The following is an 18066-nucleotide window of genomic DNA, read 5'->3' on the forward strand; positions in this document are numbered from 1 at the left end:
TAGGCTCAATAACTTGGTCGGATCATGCCCGGATTACCCTACGATACACTATTACGGACATTCATAAATCACAGAGACCACCCTGGCGCCTGAATGACAGTCTTCTTCAGGACCCAGAAATCCTTGCGGACATAAATAGGGAAATAGACTGTTATTTCCAGACTAACTTGACTTCGGAGAGTAGCCCCGGAGTGATCCTGGAAGCGCACAAAGCGGTGATCCGTGGAGTGCTTATTAAACATGGTGCTAGGCTCCACAAGCAGAGGTCGGCTCAACTGTCGGCGTTGCTGCTAAAGGTGCAGAAGCTGGAGGTATGTCATAAACGCACTCCCACAGTACATTTAGGTAGGGAGCTAGACGTGGCTCGCAGGCAGATTACTGACCTGCTTCATTATAGGGCAAAGGCAATGCTCCAAATATGCCGGAAAAAGGTGTATGAATCTGGAGATAAGTGCGGGAGGACCTTAGCTCGTAAGCTACAGGAACAAACACTCGCCTCCTATATACCATACGTCACCTCTGCGGGGGGGTCAGAAGATCTCCTTGCCGCAACAAATTTCACAAGAATTTAAAACATTCTATGACGCCCTTTATAATCTACATACGTCCCCGCCGCCCCCAAATGCTACCTCTCAGTAGATCGCCGCCTCCCTCATGCCCACGTTACCGGTCGAAGTTATAGAGAATTTAGAGGAGCCAATTACGTTATTAGAACTTCAGTCGGCGCTAGGCACCACTAAGACGGGAAAGGCTCCAGGTCCAGACGGTCTCACGAATACATACTATAAAACCCTTCTCCCGTCTTTGGGTTCACATTTGATAAATTTTTTTAATGTCCTGAGCACGGGAGCGCACTTCCATAAGTCAACGGTACAGGCCCAGATTTCGGTGATACCGAAAGAAGGCAAGGATCCAGCGCAATCTCCTTGCTAAATACAGACCTGAAACTCTTCACAAAAATTTTGGCCACTAGACTACAACGACATTTACCTAGCTTAATCCACTTAGACCAGGTGGATTTCGTACCGACCAGAGAAGCCAGGGACAATACTATTAAAGTTCTGAATCTGCTACATGTGGCGAATAAGGAACGCATTCTGTGCGTATTCCTCGGGACGGACGCCGAAAAAGCGTTCGACTGAGTGAACTGGCAGTTTATGTTCTCCACGCTGGAGCACATTGGACTGGGGGACAGAATGATGCGCTGGATTTCGGCGGTGTATTCCAATCCGACGGCCGGGGTGAGAGCCAACGGTGTTCTCTCGGACATCTTTGAGATTATCAATGGGACCAGGCAGGGGTGTCCGCTCTCCCCCCCTGCTGTTTGCCCTGACCCTGGAGCCTTTCCTTTGTCGTATTAGGAGAAACCCAGATATTGTAGGGATCGGGGTCGCGAATACACAATACAAAGTCTCGGCTTACGCCGATGACTTACTGTTTACTCTGGCTGATCCATCCTTATCACTACCTACCCTACTTAGGGAATTTGAAACTTATGGCAAACTCTCCAACTTCCGTATAAATTTTAGTAAATCGGAGGCCATGGGAGTAGGCATGTCCGCTCCCCAGATGACTAATCTACAAACTCGTTTCAACCTGAAATGGACGACAGTAGCCTTGAAATATCTGGGCACACTTATACCCCCGAAACTATCTCAACTTTTTCAGCTCAACTTTCCACCCTTGCTTCATAAAGTGCGAGCTTTGTTATGCAAATGGAACAGCGGCCTCCATTCTTGGTTTGGCCGCTGTAACATCCTGAAAATGATGATTCTTCCCAAATTTCTCTACCTCCTTCAAGCCCTCCCAATCCACATACCTCTATCCTACTTCGCACAAATCCGGTCAGTATTTCTGAACTTTCTGTGGGCGGGGAAAAGGTCTAGGTTACAGGGGAGGATTTTGTCCCTACCCAAGCGATCTGGGGGTCTGGCGATGCCGGACGTGCACACGTACTACAAAGCAGCACAGCTGGTTAGACTAATTGACTGGTGTCGTCATGGGAAGGTGAAGCTGTGGACGCAGGTGGAACAAGCCCAGAGCGGGATACTCCTGAATGTCATTCCATGGTGCTACAATGATGTGCCGCTGGCCCTCAAGCGCCACCCGCTCATAGGCAATACTGTGGTAGTCTGCACGCGTCTGGCCTCCCGGGTCCCCGTCTTCCGATAACTCGCCCCTCCGCCCGATTTTAGACGACCCACGTTTCCCCCCGGGCACATCTGATGCAGCATTCCGAACCCTGAGGGATTCGGGGCGTTATCTAGCCTCACATTTTAGTGTAGCGGGACGTTGGAGAACGACTGCAGAACTGACAGACCCGACTGGCTCTTACCGCCTGGACTTTTTGAGAACAGCACAACTGCGACACTTTTTAGACACCCTAACGCCGCCTAGGGCCGCGTCTTCTTCTCCCACACCCATAGAAGGTCTATGCTCCGGAACGGGGTTGGTGGCTCACACTCTGTCCTTAACATATACGATACTTAATGTTCCGCCGGAAGGCTATCAGCTCCCAAGTCTCATTAAATGGGAAAGGGAACTGAATTGCACATTCACAGATCTACAGAAGCAGAAACGCACAAATCGTCAATCTGCACTAAGGTGCAGGAGACGAATTACAAACTCCTCACGAGATGGTATAGGACCCCGGTAGATTTGCGTAAATTTTTCCCGGCGGTGTCTGATGAATGCTGCCGCTGCCGGGAGGGGACGGGGACTCTGTTGCATATTTTTTGGTCCTGCCCTAGACTTAGATGTTTTTGGGAGGGGGTCCGTCGGATCGTGCAGGGATTCACTGATTATGTGATCCCGGATGATCCGGCGTTCTTCCTGCTTCATGTTAACGACATACCCACATGCTTGTATAAGAAGTCTTTGATCAGACATTTGGTAGATGCGGCGAAGGCATGCATTCCCCTTGCCTGGAAATCCCTGCTCCCGCCTACTCTGAATACTTGGGTCAGGAAAGTCGAAGACGTTAATAAGATGGAAGACGTTAATAAGATGGAAGACCTTGTCCTGACGAGCCAACACAGACAGGAGTTATATACTAAGACATGGCAGCTTTGGAATGTATTTAAATTCTCACAAGAGGGGCAGGCCCTACGGATGCCCCTAGATCACCCACCGTGAAGTGGATGATATCGTGACCATTCGTTCGAATGTTTACCTAATCTGAGTATTCTGGACACCCATGCTCGTGGGTACCCCCCCCCTCCCAATCTCCTTCCTCCTGCCCCCCGCCTGACCTTTACTTACCTCTCCCTTCCTACTTCCTCTTCTATTCACGGTTTTTCTATCTAGCTTTGCCTTCCTTGGCACCTCAGGGCTCTGTTGGAGTTCCTGGGCTTTCTTACATCCTTCTACAACTAACCGGAAAAAAGAAGGGGGGGAGAGACCTGGCCGGACCTAAACGGCATGATGTTACATGTTACTATCAGGAGATACCTGTGTTGCAGTTGTACTATGCCATGTATTCAGAATGTCGCTACTTTATATTGCACTGTGAATGTTTGGATTTTGTACATGTTGTGGCCGGTTTGGTCCTTCCGCCCAAATACAAATAAAAAAAAAAAAAAAAACAGAAAATGTTTCAGATTACAAAGCTGCTTCCAGATTTAGTTTGGTTAGAACTTTCTTGATTTACAAATAATAACCTCTATCTTATGCTTTGATTTTCTCCCCAATGCAACATTTTGTACTTGTAAGTAAGTTGTCATACCAATAAGTGGGTTTTTTCTTACATCCAAAATCATCAGAGTAGTATTGGTCTGCAAAGCATGGAGGAAAGCCTTTGCCCCTTCATTGGTTATTCCACATTGGCGCACATCTAGTGCTAGGAGGAGAGAAAGTGTTATCAAAGAGATAATTTAGACAGACAACAAATATCACTTTGTTTCTTATATTAGTCACACAGATGTTTCTTACATTAGTCACATGGATGAATATTAGATATTTTAATTAGAAGCAACCCCAGGAAAAATTAAAAAACACACAAGATAAAAAAAAAAAAAAAAAAAACCTGAACATTTTCCGGAACATTTTCCGAAGGGAAATGTTCGACGTGAGCTGGTTGTCGGAAAGTCCGACCGTGTGTATGCTCCATTGAACATCTGCTGTTGGAATTTCCGCACACAAATGTTTGAGAGCAGGTTCTCAAATTTCCAACAAAACTTCACGCATGCTCTGAATGAAGCAGAAGGAGCCGCACTGGCTATTGAACGTCCTTATTCTCGGCTCGTCATACGTCTTGTATGTCACTGCATTCCCAACATTTGTGTGACCTTGTGTATGCAAGATAAGTTTGAGCCAACATCCAAAAAAATCCACGGTTTTGTTGTCAGAAAATTCAATTTTGTGTATGGGGGCATAAGGATGACTATGAACTATAGGCAAAGGAGTAAAACCACACAAAACAATCAATCCGCATCCTTATCAAAGATCAGAGGAATATCAAATCTACTATGGGGCTCATTTAGGGTGCATTCACACTTGTAAATGTACCCTGTGTACGATCAGCTGTGAGAACCTCATCACGGGTCCCTGTGATTAGCTGCGAGTGGGCAGCCCCATTGAAAGCAATAGGAGTTTGCTGGCTCTCGTAGTCAATTGCACCCACTAGCATGTAATTGCTCCAGCAGCGATTACATGTGAGTGATAGGCCCCGAATGTAAGCAGGTATTCACAAGTGTGAAAGCAGCATTACACTTGTAGCAGCCCTTGCCATCCCTCTTAAAAGTGATCCACAGTGGATCACTTTCCAGGGGGCACTGTCACTTCCTCATAGACCGTTTTAATTAAACCTCAGCAGTCTGTACCACAGTGTAGCAACCACCCTCACTGCACCCACTTACAGGACAGTTGCACGGGCCCCATTCACTTTATTTGATTGCATTCAGCGGCAATAAGCATGTGCATGTGTACAAGCCCCTCTGGTTGCTGTGTTAGGTTAATGGAGTGCTCAAACCTGACTCCACTTCCAATAATAACTGCCCTAAGCCACTTGTGTGAACAAGCCCTTAATGTTGTAATCACCCATCCTGGCTGCACTTCTTCATTTCCAGCCTATGGCATATTTTACAGTCTGGAATAGAGCATTGTCTGGGGGAGAAATCTACTAGTATCTTGTCTTTGTAGTATGTCTGGCTGTTTGGAATCCTATTGACTCTAGAACATTGGTCTTCCCATTAAGGGCTGGCTCACACCACAATTTCTGCTTTCTAGATGCGTTTTTCATGCACATTTTTCATGCTTTCTGCTGCGTTTTTCCCCCTATTTTTTTCCTTCATTTCAATTGGGGACACAAAGCCTTCAATGCCTGGCTTTAGTGATTGGATATTTCTTTGGGGCAGCCATACAAGAAATGAAAGTCGGCCACTCGATGGTCTCGTGTACAACCAGCCTGCCAGGTTTTTCCTTAAACGATTAGCCCATCAGCTAAAGTGGGCAACACTAATCATTGTGTTCTGCCAGCAGGGAAGGCTCCCCACCAGCAGAATACAATAGCGTTGCAGGAGAAATTTCCCCATCAACACTGATTGTGTTGATGAGCAAATCAAGCAATTTCCTTTCCTTACACTTGTGTCGGAAAGAAAGAAAAAAAATTGCATAATCTATGGCCTGCTTAATTGGACTGCTGAGTTGCAAGTCTTTCTACTAAAGTAAATTTTGAATTTCAATGATTTAATACACACACGTGGACTTGTCAGGAAGTTAGAATGCCTAAACAATATCCATACACATCCACTACTGAATGACCCTCTAACCTATTCTTCTTCCTTGTAACATCCTCTATTAAGCTCTCAAACTTCTCAGCCCCCCTCACATCTGCTTGTTTGGAATAATCAGTGCACGTTAGGTAAAGGTCAGGTGCAACTGCTCTAGGCATACCACAAATCACATAAATCCCATAGTCTATAGTGCTTAGGTCATTCCATCTCTAGAGCAAGCAAGAGAGGGTGGCTACATTCCTGCATACAATAAGGCCATGGAGATTGTAGCCACCCACTAACAGGATGTCAGAACACAGCAAAAAAAAAAAAAAAAAAAGGCATTGCAATGCACCTTTTTTTTTATTTTATTTTTTTAAGGTAAAAATACATATTGAAATAGACATTTTTTTTTTGCAAACCAGAGTTTACTGCCACATTTAGCTGTGACCTCACATTAATGTATTTACATTGGTACTTACCTTTTAACCAAAGTTCCTCTCCAAGTACCTCTGCTAATGCCTTTGCTCCCTGATCACCAACAAGGGTATTACAGTTGAGAGAGATTCGCCTCAATCCACTCATACAGTCAAGGTCGGGTCTTCTATACCTCAGACTCTCTGCCCAGGCCTCACTGTGCCTCCTTGTTGCCTGATGCTGACAGAATACCAGAAATATATAACGCAGCTCTACATCATACATTGCACATTATAATTAGGAGGACAAAAATAATAACCTGGGCCACATGCCCAGTTTAATCTTCAGAGAAGTCTTGCCACAATTCCATTTTTGGAAAGACGATTTACAGTACAGCAGTCATATAGCAGGGAAGAAACATACAAGTATACACTGATTTTCACTATTTCCCTGCTATATAATCCTTCCCAGTGGCTACGTCCATAGTAAAATAGTTATTCCGTGGAACATGGAGGGACCCTCTAGTTTTTTTTCTGTACTCTGGTTTCTTCCCAACAACATAGTGAAGTTGAGGCTGTCAAACACAGCTGAGCATCCATTTTTAGGTCAAGAAAAAATGTATTTTTAAAGTGGAAGTAATGACAAATAAAAGTCTGCTTCAATGCAATGCTTCCCCCTCCCCACACATATGCTGCATACCATTTGTAAAATAGATCAGTGTAAATACCTTTTTTTTTATCAACTTTGGTGCAGTTACATGATTGAGAAGTTGCAGGTCCCCTGTGTTAGGGAGGACTCAATGGGGCTGAATTCACAGAGCCATGACATCACTCGCTGGCTTCCATTGCCCCCCATTTTCTCCCTTCCATCCCCTGAGGCAACCACTTGCTGTCACAGGGAAGCCACATCTTCCTCATCACATGACAGCAGCAAAGATGGTTTAAAAAGCAATAAAAAAAAAAAAAAAAGTAATTTACACTGAACTCTATTAAAGTGTAAGTTAACACCCCCCCCCCCCCCCCCCCTATTGTTTTCATCCAAGGAAGCTTCCATCTTTGCCTCTGTTTAATCTACAAATGCCATGATGTTGCACACATGATCAGTTTAGACACCAGCCATTGAATGGTTTGACAGTTTGGTTGAGAGCACAACAAATGGGAGCGTTACATTTCCGGCACGTGCTGGAAATGAAGCGGTTTTATGGATGGGTTTACTTCCGCTTTAATAACCTGTATGCAACATAGGTATGCGGAAGGTGCATGGTTTTTAGGCAGACTTAAAATTAGCCTTTACTTCCCACTTCCATGGACCTATCAGCCAATATAAACATTTAAGAGGTAAAATGTCTTCCAAAGAGGATAGTACCTCTATTGTGAGCCTCTCTGATTTAGTCTGACTTTAAACTGTCTCTGCTGCTACCTAAGCTCACAAACAGGACAATCAGATTATACAATCTTCATTATATATCTACCAACTATGTGGTGAAAGGGGTTACCTGATTGGATACAAATTGATTGGATAGTTTAGGTAGGTTCACATTCTACACACTTTTTGTAGTTGTAAAGATTGCACAGAGATTGGTTTGTCAGATTGTATCATGTATGATGACCATTAAAGATGCCTACACTTACCTGCAGTAAACTTTGATTACCCCCTCTATGCCTGAATATCAAGGCACTTTGAACAGATAGGCTCTTACACAGGTAGGATTTTGCCTGTTTGTGCCCCACAATGCACGTTTGCCGGTATACAATCAGCTAAAAGATACTAGATACTAGCAAGGTCTATGGCAGGCCAAAGAGGAGTCTTTTTTTTAATCTTTATTTCAACCAGCAGGTTGCACAAAAAGAAAACAATTACTTGATTAGTCCATCCACACATTCGAGGTGGATGGGGGAATCCTCCCCGCTGAGTTATTGTATTCTAACGGGGAGACTATCCTGCCATCAGCATACATTTCTCAGCACTGCTAGCTATTTTGGAGAAAATCTAATAGAGCATTTGTACAGAAGTCGATAGGTTGATCAAGTTCTATACAACAGTGTCCATACATGGATTGAAATTTGGATGGTCCCGGCTGAACTGGCCAAATTTCGATCCATGTATGGCCAACTTTAGAATATTCAGCCAGTGTCAACTGAGATAAACATTTTCCATGGTGACTTTTTGTTTTCTGTCTAGACTGCATGCTGAGAATAGAACTAGATACCAGAGATGATGTGACTGCTACGTGCATGTACAGAAGTTACATCATCAGTGACCACCCAACTCTGGACCGGCCATCGCTGGTAAGCAGCAGAGAAGAGATGTGCATGCCATAATCTGTAAGTATGTTGTGCATACTTGCACATTATGGCCAAAGCTCACCCCCGCCAATGTGTTTACTCCTGATTTAACAAGGATTTGACTTCCCCGCCTCCCAGGCTAAGCCCTACAAATTTTTACGCATTCTGTCCAAAAAGGAGGTTGGCCCAATTATCTGTGAAGTCAAGCCCCTAATAACAAATTGAAACTAAACCAGAAAAGGCATAGAGAAGGGTTTTCTTGTCAATAAAGGCAATATAGCAATTTTGCAATGTCTGAATATAGCAAGGCTTTTGGTTTTAAAGGTTGAAGGTATTTTTACCTTTTAATAGAGAAGTATGGGGTTAATTTTCCTTTTTTAAACCATACTTACCTAAGTGGATGTCACCCACCAGGTCTGACACTGAGAACCAAGAAATCTAACACCACTGATCTCTCTGTTCTCACAGCTACCTGAGCAGAGAGCTGGGGACTGTCAGTCACCGCTGTCTGCTCTGCCCCTATGCTCACTGGAATGCTTGGCTGTGGAGGGGGCAGGAGCAGCCGACTCAGGCTCTCAGCGGCATATAAGTCTGCTTTTGTCAGGTAGGTCGCTTGGTGTGTGCCTAAAACAGAGCTAGAATTTGACCTCATCACTCTGAATTCAGTTCGCTCTCTCTCATATATATTATTTAAAACAAAGGTTGCCTGTTTGGAGTCTGCATATGAGTACACTGCGCAATCTGAAGTATACATGTGGGTACAGTGGGATTCCCTAGAAAGGTTTTGGCATTTCGAATGTGATGTGTAATATGATCAAGTGCTTTTTTCTCTATTTTCTATAAGTCCAACCCATCTATCTTTTACTTTTTTGTGGCAGTCACATTTGTCTGCAGTTTGGTCTTCAGGGAGGTGTTCATGTTTCGTTCAAGTGCAACATTGTCTTGGAAAAGGTGTATACAGAAACTATATATTAGTCTTATGAGTACTGCTTGTTAATTATATATTATATATTGTATTAGCACAAAAGTTTACCTTGATAATACTTGCAATAAATTCAGCTCCACGCCATGTGAGATTGCATCCAGTAAAATTAACCATTTTGATTGTTGGTGAATTTTTCACACTTTGACAGATAACTACAAGAAGACAGAATATTCATAATTAGAAAGAAAAAAAAAAAAAAAAAAAAAAAAAACACACATGTCAACCAACATGAAACAAAAAGGTTATAGGAAAAGATAAAAACAAGACATATTTTGATGTTGTACTCAGTATAATTGACAAACAGAAATAGTGGAAGTCTGACAATGCTCTAAAGTGCATCTACAAACAATTTTTTTTCCCATTTTTGAATAGAGTAGGAAAAGTTTGGATCCCTGTCAAGTTGTTATTGCTGTCTATTTGTCTTGGTGACCACTGTTATCAGGACTGAAAATTATGGAAAATACCCTATTTACATTTTTGTCCCAGAACAGGAATAGAGGCAAATTCTTCCAATGGAGATTTGAAAAATATAAGAATGTGGCACTTACTCAAAACAAATAAACCTCACATATAAAATGATGAAGAACCAATCAACGTGCAACTATGCAAAAACATAAATAGCGTGATAACAACGCAGATAATGCAACACAAGAATAATAGAATAATAAAGCGATATATATATATATATATATATATATATATATATATATATATATATATATATATATATATATATATATATATGACATTTTTGCTGTGGAACCTGCTAGAGGCTAGGGAGGACCATTTGCGCACCTCAGATGGTATATGCTGGATTCATCTGCACTTTCAATAAGGCTATTTTTTGCACATGTTTTTTGGAGTCTATTTATTATTAGCACATTAATCACTTTCTTGTTCAGATTGAAAATATTTTCATTGCCAATATTTATCTGTATACGTTTGCACATTACATTCACTTTATATATATATATATATATATATATATATATATATATATATATAATATATACAATATATACACACACACACACACACACACGGTATATATGAAGCTTTATTATTCTTTTATTGCATTGTTATCACGTTATTTATATTTTTGCATAATTGCACATTGATTGGTTCTTTATCCATCATTATATGTGAGGTTTATTTATTTTGAGCAAGCGCCACATTCCTATATATTTTTCAAATATTTTTAGTGTGGGAACACCATTGATGGCAGCTACTTGTTAGGTTAGATTCTAGAGTCATTGGTTTTCGCATTAGTACACCCCCTTTTTTTTTTTTATCATATACTTCCAATGGAGATACTTTTCCAACGACAACTTATAGAAATTTTCCTCACTTTAGAGATATTTTCTCTCTTGGGAACATGGGGCAAAGATGGATAAAAATAGAATAAAACTAAAAACTTTACTTGCAGAGAAAACATGGAAATTAGGAATTATTTTAATCGTTACAACGTCATCTTTTTTCTTCCTCTTGCCCCATGCACACTAGCATCAAAGTATCTCCAGCAAACATCTTAACCCACAGACTATTGCAGTCTTCATAATACAAAATATAGGTAAAATCCACCAGAGTGAAGGAGACCAGCTTGTAATGATCATGGCAGGAAGGCAATGCTGTAAGAGTACAATATTAGGGTCCCTCACTGATGGCCGATTGAGCGTTCTGCCATCTACCGAAAAACTGAACTATCCATGTTAGAAGAACTGGCACTTTAATACCACGCTTAACGCAAAGGCAGAATTTTGACAACATTAAACGTTTTAGAAATGGACAGATGAGAATGCATTAGAAAGATATGGGATTAGAGTTCACAGATGGGAGACTGTGCTGTTCTTTACAGAGTGATTGCTCCATTTAAAGTTCATTAATTCACATACTGCAGCACATCAAACAGCTGATTGTACAAGGCGTTGCAGATTCAAAAATACAATTTTAAATTTATACTCCTCTGATCTCCATGGAAACCGGGAAACTGCAGATATGAATTCCTCAAAATAAAAGCATCAAGTCACTGGAGGAAATACTGCCGAGAATGACTCACTGTGTCCATTGCTTGTGCAATCTACAGCTCAAGCTCTTTTTAAAAACACACAAGCAAAGCAGCTTGTGAAGATCAGAGAGTACACAAATATCTCTTTATGATGCCATGTCATTTTGATTGAACCCCAAGTCATATAATGTATTGTGTGATTAAGAAGAATCACATTCTGGACATAACTTTGTATGGATCTTCTCAGACAGGTGAGGTCAGAAGCTACTGTGAAACATTCATGTTGTATATTTGCGCTGCTGACTGGAGGTATACGAGCAAAAGCTGCAATGCATTCATTTACTAGGCTAAAAGGAAAAAAAAAAAAAACAGATTCCTACAATAATGTTGGGGCTTCAAATATGAACATCACATAATAGATGAAATATATAGAATGTACAAATGCCAAATAGAAAGAAAAACAAAATTAGAAAATGGATGTCTTACTTACAGAATCAGGTTCACGAGAAAATGGCAAACCTACTATTGCTAATTCTCCAAAACTGAGCTTTATTTTATTGTTCTAAAAACTAGTCAAAACAGGAGGAATACAAGTGTTTGCATCAAAATGGCAGACACTTGGGACACCCTGCAAGCATATTCTGGGTATGCCATGTCACCTTTTTGCTGCTCTAAACAGTTGGTCTAATGCAATGCTCACTCACCTATACTTAACCAACAGATTTGTTTCCAACAGTTTTTTAAGGCCTACCAAAATTTTTGGGAACCCATGATTGAAAATGAGCATATCTGGGGCACAATACTTTATACCGCTTGGTAAAAATAAATAAATAAATAAATAATAAATAATATAAAAGAGGTTTAAACAAGTTTTGAAAGCGACATCTCTAGTGCAGGTCACCTTGTGAAAGACAAGTTTGTGTATGCCTAATACATGCCAACTGGCAAGCATAAAAATGGCTAGAACGTGGGTGTGTTCAGAACATGGCTGAGTGAGCAGCACACAATTGGAGCTCTGGAGCAACAGACGGTATTTTTTGCTCACGGTGCATTTCATATCTCACCAAACATAGCTGGTTTGTTACGCTTAAACAACAACAAACAATCTGGTGACTGATGCAGGGACACCTCGTAGCCGGCCATCTACCATTTTTTCTCACCCCACATTCTGACCTCTCTGTAACCAAGATACACACGTTTCACTTCCGCGCGCAAGATCAGATCACTGGGCACACCATTGCCAGACCCATATGGATCAGATTACTTGTTCACAGTGAGACTTACATCAACCACCGACCCAGAGGGAAGCGACCCATTGGACAAACCATCTTTTTCGCAACTAGCGCAGCAACAGGGAGTGTACCCCTATACCATGCCAGTAGTGCTGCTGGAACTCCTTCAATATATATCCCAACTAAAATCGACTTTGATGTGCTCCCTGTCTGCATAAAGAAAACATTCAGTGAAGACAAACTCCCTACAACAATCCACTACGTAGCTTTCCACCCGGGTACAGTATATATCACTGAACCAACTGCTGTGGCTACAGAAATGCAGGTAGAGTCCCTGGAAACCCAGCTGGCCTCACTCCAGCACCAAAAGACTACTTTTATCATTCCTAAGTACATAGTTTGTACTGCCATATTGACATGATCCTAATTAAACACTCATCTACATCTGGCCTCCCAATCAAAGATAGGCAACATTAGCCTCACAGACCAAACTTCAGTCACTTAAGCTGGCCATACACCTATAGATTATCTGCAGATTTTCTATGGCTAGATGGAAAAAGTGGGAGATTCCTCCATCCACACAGTTTAGTGAACATGGAGAAATCTGTTGCACTCTCCATCCAACCATAGAAAATCTGCAGATAATCTATAGGTGTATGGCCAGCTTTAGACTCTCTTTTCGAAGGCCAACACCTACCACCTGTCGTTGGAGACCTAATGATTCACTTCTACCAGATCCCTTAATCAAAGCTGACCTTGAGAGGGAATTATAATCATACTTTGTCTCAAAACGTTACCCCTGTGCACCATCTGGGAAATCCATAAATCCTACCTGAGGGGCATACTAAAATAAACATGGGACTCGCCTCAAGAAACATCGAGGTCAACGCACACTGGGTTATTATCTCATATTAACAGACTGGAGACCATTCATAAACAAAACAAACAACAGAAGTATGGTACTCACAGAATTAATGAATTGTAGACTTCATCCCAGGTCCCTCTGCCATTAAAACACAAAAGCAACTTTGACGAAATGCCAATGCAACACCAGGAGTACGGAATAAATCTAGTAAATTACTAATGTCCTCTGCTAGCAGAGATCCAAATTTTTCCTCCCCACTATCCTTTCATCAAATGAATTCAAAACTTCAATTCACCATGAAATTAAGAGACTATTATGCCAAACTCTATGACCTCCACCAGACTGACCTCACACCCTGCTGTATGCTTATATAAAACTGGTCAGGAACTACCTCACAAAATTGAGTTTTCCATCCCTTTACAATCACTTCTCAACTGCTAGAGGGACCCATTGACCCGTCGGAAATTTCTCCTACCTGCTAAATACACTAAAACTAGTAACGCCCCCAGCCCAGGTTGGTTTTCGCCAAATTATAAAGCATTCAAACCTCTCCAGTCTCCACACTTTACTGTGTTTTAATCTCTTTGACAAAGCCAGGCTTACATTCTTCAGCCTTGACAGCACATATTTCAGTATTTCAAAAAGAGGAAAAACACACAATACTATGTCAATTACAGGCCCATTTTGCCTCTAAATAAAGGCTTGAAATTATTTGCAAATATATTAGCAAATAGACTACTCCTCTACCTATAGAAAGTAATCCACTGGGATCAAAAGGGATTTAAGCCCTTGAGGGAAGCACGAGACAGCAATATTTGGGCAGTGAATGTTATACACTGGGCCCTGTTAAAGCCTGAGTGAATGTTTCTACTTTCCACAGATGACGAGAAGGCCTTCAACTGGACCTTCATTTGCCTTACGTTGGAAGCGATCTGACTCGGTCCATGCATGCAAACCTGGATAAACTTGCCTTGTCTCCTCAGCACAAATTAGGGCTAATGGTATGCTCTCAACACTCTTTTCCTTCTGAAATAGTATGCACCAGGTTTCCCCACTCTTGTCATTGATTTTCATCTTGACATCGAAACCCTTTATTTGCCAGGTACATACCAACCCGAACATCTCAGTATAAAAGTTGGGAAACATACCCATAAAGTCTCTGCTTATGCAAATTACTTTGTTTTGAGCAATTCTGAAACCACCCTTGTGAAATTTCTTGCGGAGTTTACCACATATGGAGAATTCTGAAATTTTTACATTATCAGAAATCAGAGGTCTTGGAGCCGAATCTTACACAGCCCACTTTACTCAGATTAAACAGCAATATTGCCTTTAAATGACCATGTCATATTAGATACTTGGGAACTCAAATGTCTAATGGCCACTTAACTTCCCCCGCCCCCCGACCATTTGCTCAATACACATGCAGCTATCCACCTGGTTCCTGAAAGATTATCTTGGATTGGGAAATGCAATATCGTTAAGCAAAATGTTATTCTCCCATTCTTACAAATAGTTTTTTCAAAGATAACTACCATGTCATAAAAATCCTCCAAAAGTAAAGTAATACATTTCAGGAATCTGACTATAAATGATTGTCACCCGTTGGTATAGTACCCCAACAGTATCCAATGCCATCTACCCTGCTTCATCAGCAACATGCTGGAGATGTGTACAAGGACCCAGGGACTTGTTACATACCTTTTGGTCTTGCATGGCCCTACAAAAATTTCTGAATGCAAGTACATGAGAGAACACAAACATTCAAAGATAGTACAATATCGAAAACACCAGCATTTTTTCTCTACCCTAACTTAATACCTGTAACATCCTATAAAACATCAGTGCTAAGACACTTAGGGGTCTATATTTAGCCTTGATGTACCAATTTTGGTCTACTCATAACCATGCATATAGATTTCTGAGATATTATGTGATGAGAGGACCTTAGGATTTACATCCTGTTTGAAAAACAATTTTTTTTACCGATGCCCTATAACCGGGTCCTCTTCCGTATGAATCTTTGAAACACATGAGAAATAGTCTTACTTCACAAGACATGTATTTTTTGATGTACAACATGTGCCTTATACAGTGCTCTCTTTATACTGTATGTTTACTATTTTGTGGAATACACTAAAAATTTTAAGTAAAGAATGCAACAAACTAAAGGTCATAATGAAAAATCCTAGACTGAATAACTTTTTTTAATAAGCCAAATTTAACCACTTCCCGCTCACCATATAAAAGAATGATGTGCACAAAGTGGTTACGTTATCCTGACTGGATGATACATGACATCCAGCAGGACAAGTCGAGGGCGCGCAGCGCGGCAATTGTTGGTATGGTGTGTCAGTCTGACACAACGCATGACAGATCTCGGTAAAAAGCCTCTGACGTAGACCCTTTACCATGTGTTCAGCTGTGTCCAATCATAGCTGATCACAGCGTAAACAGGAGGAGCCGTGTATCAGCTCTTCCTCCACTCGCACTGACAGACACAACTAGAGGAGAGCTGATCCGCTGCTCTTCTGACAGGGGGATTATCAGTGCAGCCCCTGGGATGCTCACCAGGGATGCCCACCCAGCAGGACCACCAGGTATGCCAATCAGTGTCCATTAGAGGTGCCAATCAGTGGCCATCAGTAATGCCTGCCAGTGCCTCCTCATCAGTGCTATCAGAGCCATCAGTGCCAATCCGTGCCACCTATCAGTGCGGCCTTTCAGTGTCCATCAGTGTCAACTATTAGTGCCCATCAGTACTGCATATTATGCCTCATCAGTGCCCAGTGTCACCGCATTAGTGCCACCTCATCAGTGCCCATCAGTGTAGCCTCAACAGTGCTCATCAGTGAAGGAAAAAACCCAGTGGTGGTCAAATACCACCATAAGAAAGCTCTATTTGTGGGAACAAAATGATACAAATAGTTTTGGTACAGTGTTGCATGGCTGCGCAATTGTCATTTAAAATGCAACAGCGCTGAAAATTGGCCTGAGCAGGAAGGGGGGGGGGGGGGGTGCCCTGCATTGAAGTGGTTAAAAGAAAAAATAAACATTGACCTGGTCAACAAAATAAATACTCACTTTCTAGTCCTTCATCTCCACATGATGAATATGGCAATGACACCTTCTCCAAAGATTTCGAGGCAGCCAAACCCTATAGCAAGAAAAAAAAAAAAAAATCCTATCATTACCCTGTAAAATTAAAGTGGTGTTCCACCCAGAAATGAAATTTCGGACGATCCTCCCCCCCTCCTCCCGTGTCACATTTGGCACCTTTCAGGGGGGGGGGGGGAAGAGTAGATACCCATCTAATCCAAGTATTTGCTCCCACTTCCGGCGAAAGAGCTCCGCAGAATCTGCAGCGAACAACGCCATGTCTGGCCCCTCCCCCATTACCCCTGCCATCTTCTGGGAAACACACAGGTCCCAGAAGACAGTAGGGATGATTCAGAATGCCCAACGCGACTCGCACATGTGCAGTAGGTAACAGGCTGTGAAGCCGCAAGTCTATACTTCTTGATTCTCTTACTGAAGATGCCGGCGCCTCCAGCCGGAGCTGAGGGATGGGTCGGCTTCAGGTGAGCATATTGTGGGTGCCCTGGACAGGCAAGTGTCTTTATTTTAAAAAGTCAGCAGCTACAGTAATTGTATCTGCTGACTTTTTTTGCAGGGGGAACTCCGCTTTAATGTAAAAACAGCAAAAGTAGGCTTATTAACTCATGTTTGGCTATCACAATATAAAGATTCTAAGCTAAAGTACATATAATATTTATTAGTGATGAAAAAAAAAAAAAAGTCAACATGTGAATCGCAGAAATACACCTATGTATAAGTATGGATGTACAAAACACTGATCACTCTGGAATAAAAACTAAAAACAGATGTTCTAACCCTTTCCCACTTTAAAAAATAAATAAAAGTAGCCTTTATCTATTGAAGACTTCCTGGGACCTCATTCAGTCTGAACCCTTAAACCGGCTGAAAGCCACAAAGGAAAAAAGTGAGAATCTACAGTAATGACTCCACAATCACAATCACCACATCTACAGTAATGACTCCACAATCACCACAACTAAAATGCCTTGAAAGTGAAATGTATTATACTTACCTGCTCTGTGCAGTGGTTTTGCACAGGGCAGCCCCGATCCTCCTCTTCTTGGGTCCCCATCTGTAGCTCCTGACACCTCCTTTCTGTTGAGTGCCCCCATAGCAAGCAGCTTGCTATGGGGGCACCCGGGCTGAGCTCCACCTCCATGTATCCATTCAGACACAAAGCTGAGGTTCAGCCTCGCCTCTCTCTCTCCTGAATGGCTGACTTTGACTGACAGCAACAGGAACCAATGGCACCAATCAGGAGGTAGAGTCCTGGATGGCCGAGGCACTCATGGACATAACTGGATAGAGATAGGGCTCAGGTAAGTATTGGGGATGCTGCACACATAGGGCTTTTTATCTTAATGCACAGAATGCATTAAGATAAAAAAAAAAAAGTCTGCCTTTGCAATCACTTTAATCACTTTAAGTGGTCGTCCAGCCTGTTTTGTGGCTTAAGGAACGTTAGAC

General features: G+C 42.0%; 1 protein-coding gene across 2 annotated transcripts in view; it reads right to left on the reverse strand.

The window, feature by feature from the left end:
- The window catches only part of CEP78 (centrosomal protein 78), a 92495-nt gene that overhangs the window by 58523 nt on the left and 15906 nt on the right, over window positions 1-18066 (reverse strand). For both annotated transcript variants that reach the window (XM_077474890.1, XM_077474889.1), the window contains exons 4-7: window positions 16585-16657; window positions 9447-9550; window positions 6194-6368; window positions 3725-3838 (exon numbers count right to left, since the gene is read on the reverse strand). In XM_077474890.1, the coding sequence (XP_077331016.1) occupies window positions 3725-3838; window positions 6194-6368; window positions 9447-9550; window positions 16585-16657 (466 nt within the window). The remainder of the gene's footprint in view (window positions 1-3724; window positions 3839-6193; window positions 6369-9446; window positions 9551-16584; window positions 16658-18066) is intronic.

This window comes from Lithobates pipiens, unplaced genomic scaffold, assembly GCF_037356315.1.
Source record: "Lithobates pipiens isolate NorthernLeopardFrog02 unplaced genomic scaffold, aLitPip1_a1.2 Scaffold_13, whole genome shotgun sequence".
In the NCBI taxonomy this organism is placed as follows: Eukaryota; Metazoa; Chordata; class Amphibia; order Anura; family Ranidae; genus Lithobates; species Lithobates pipiens.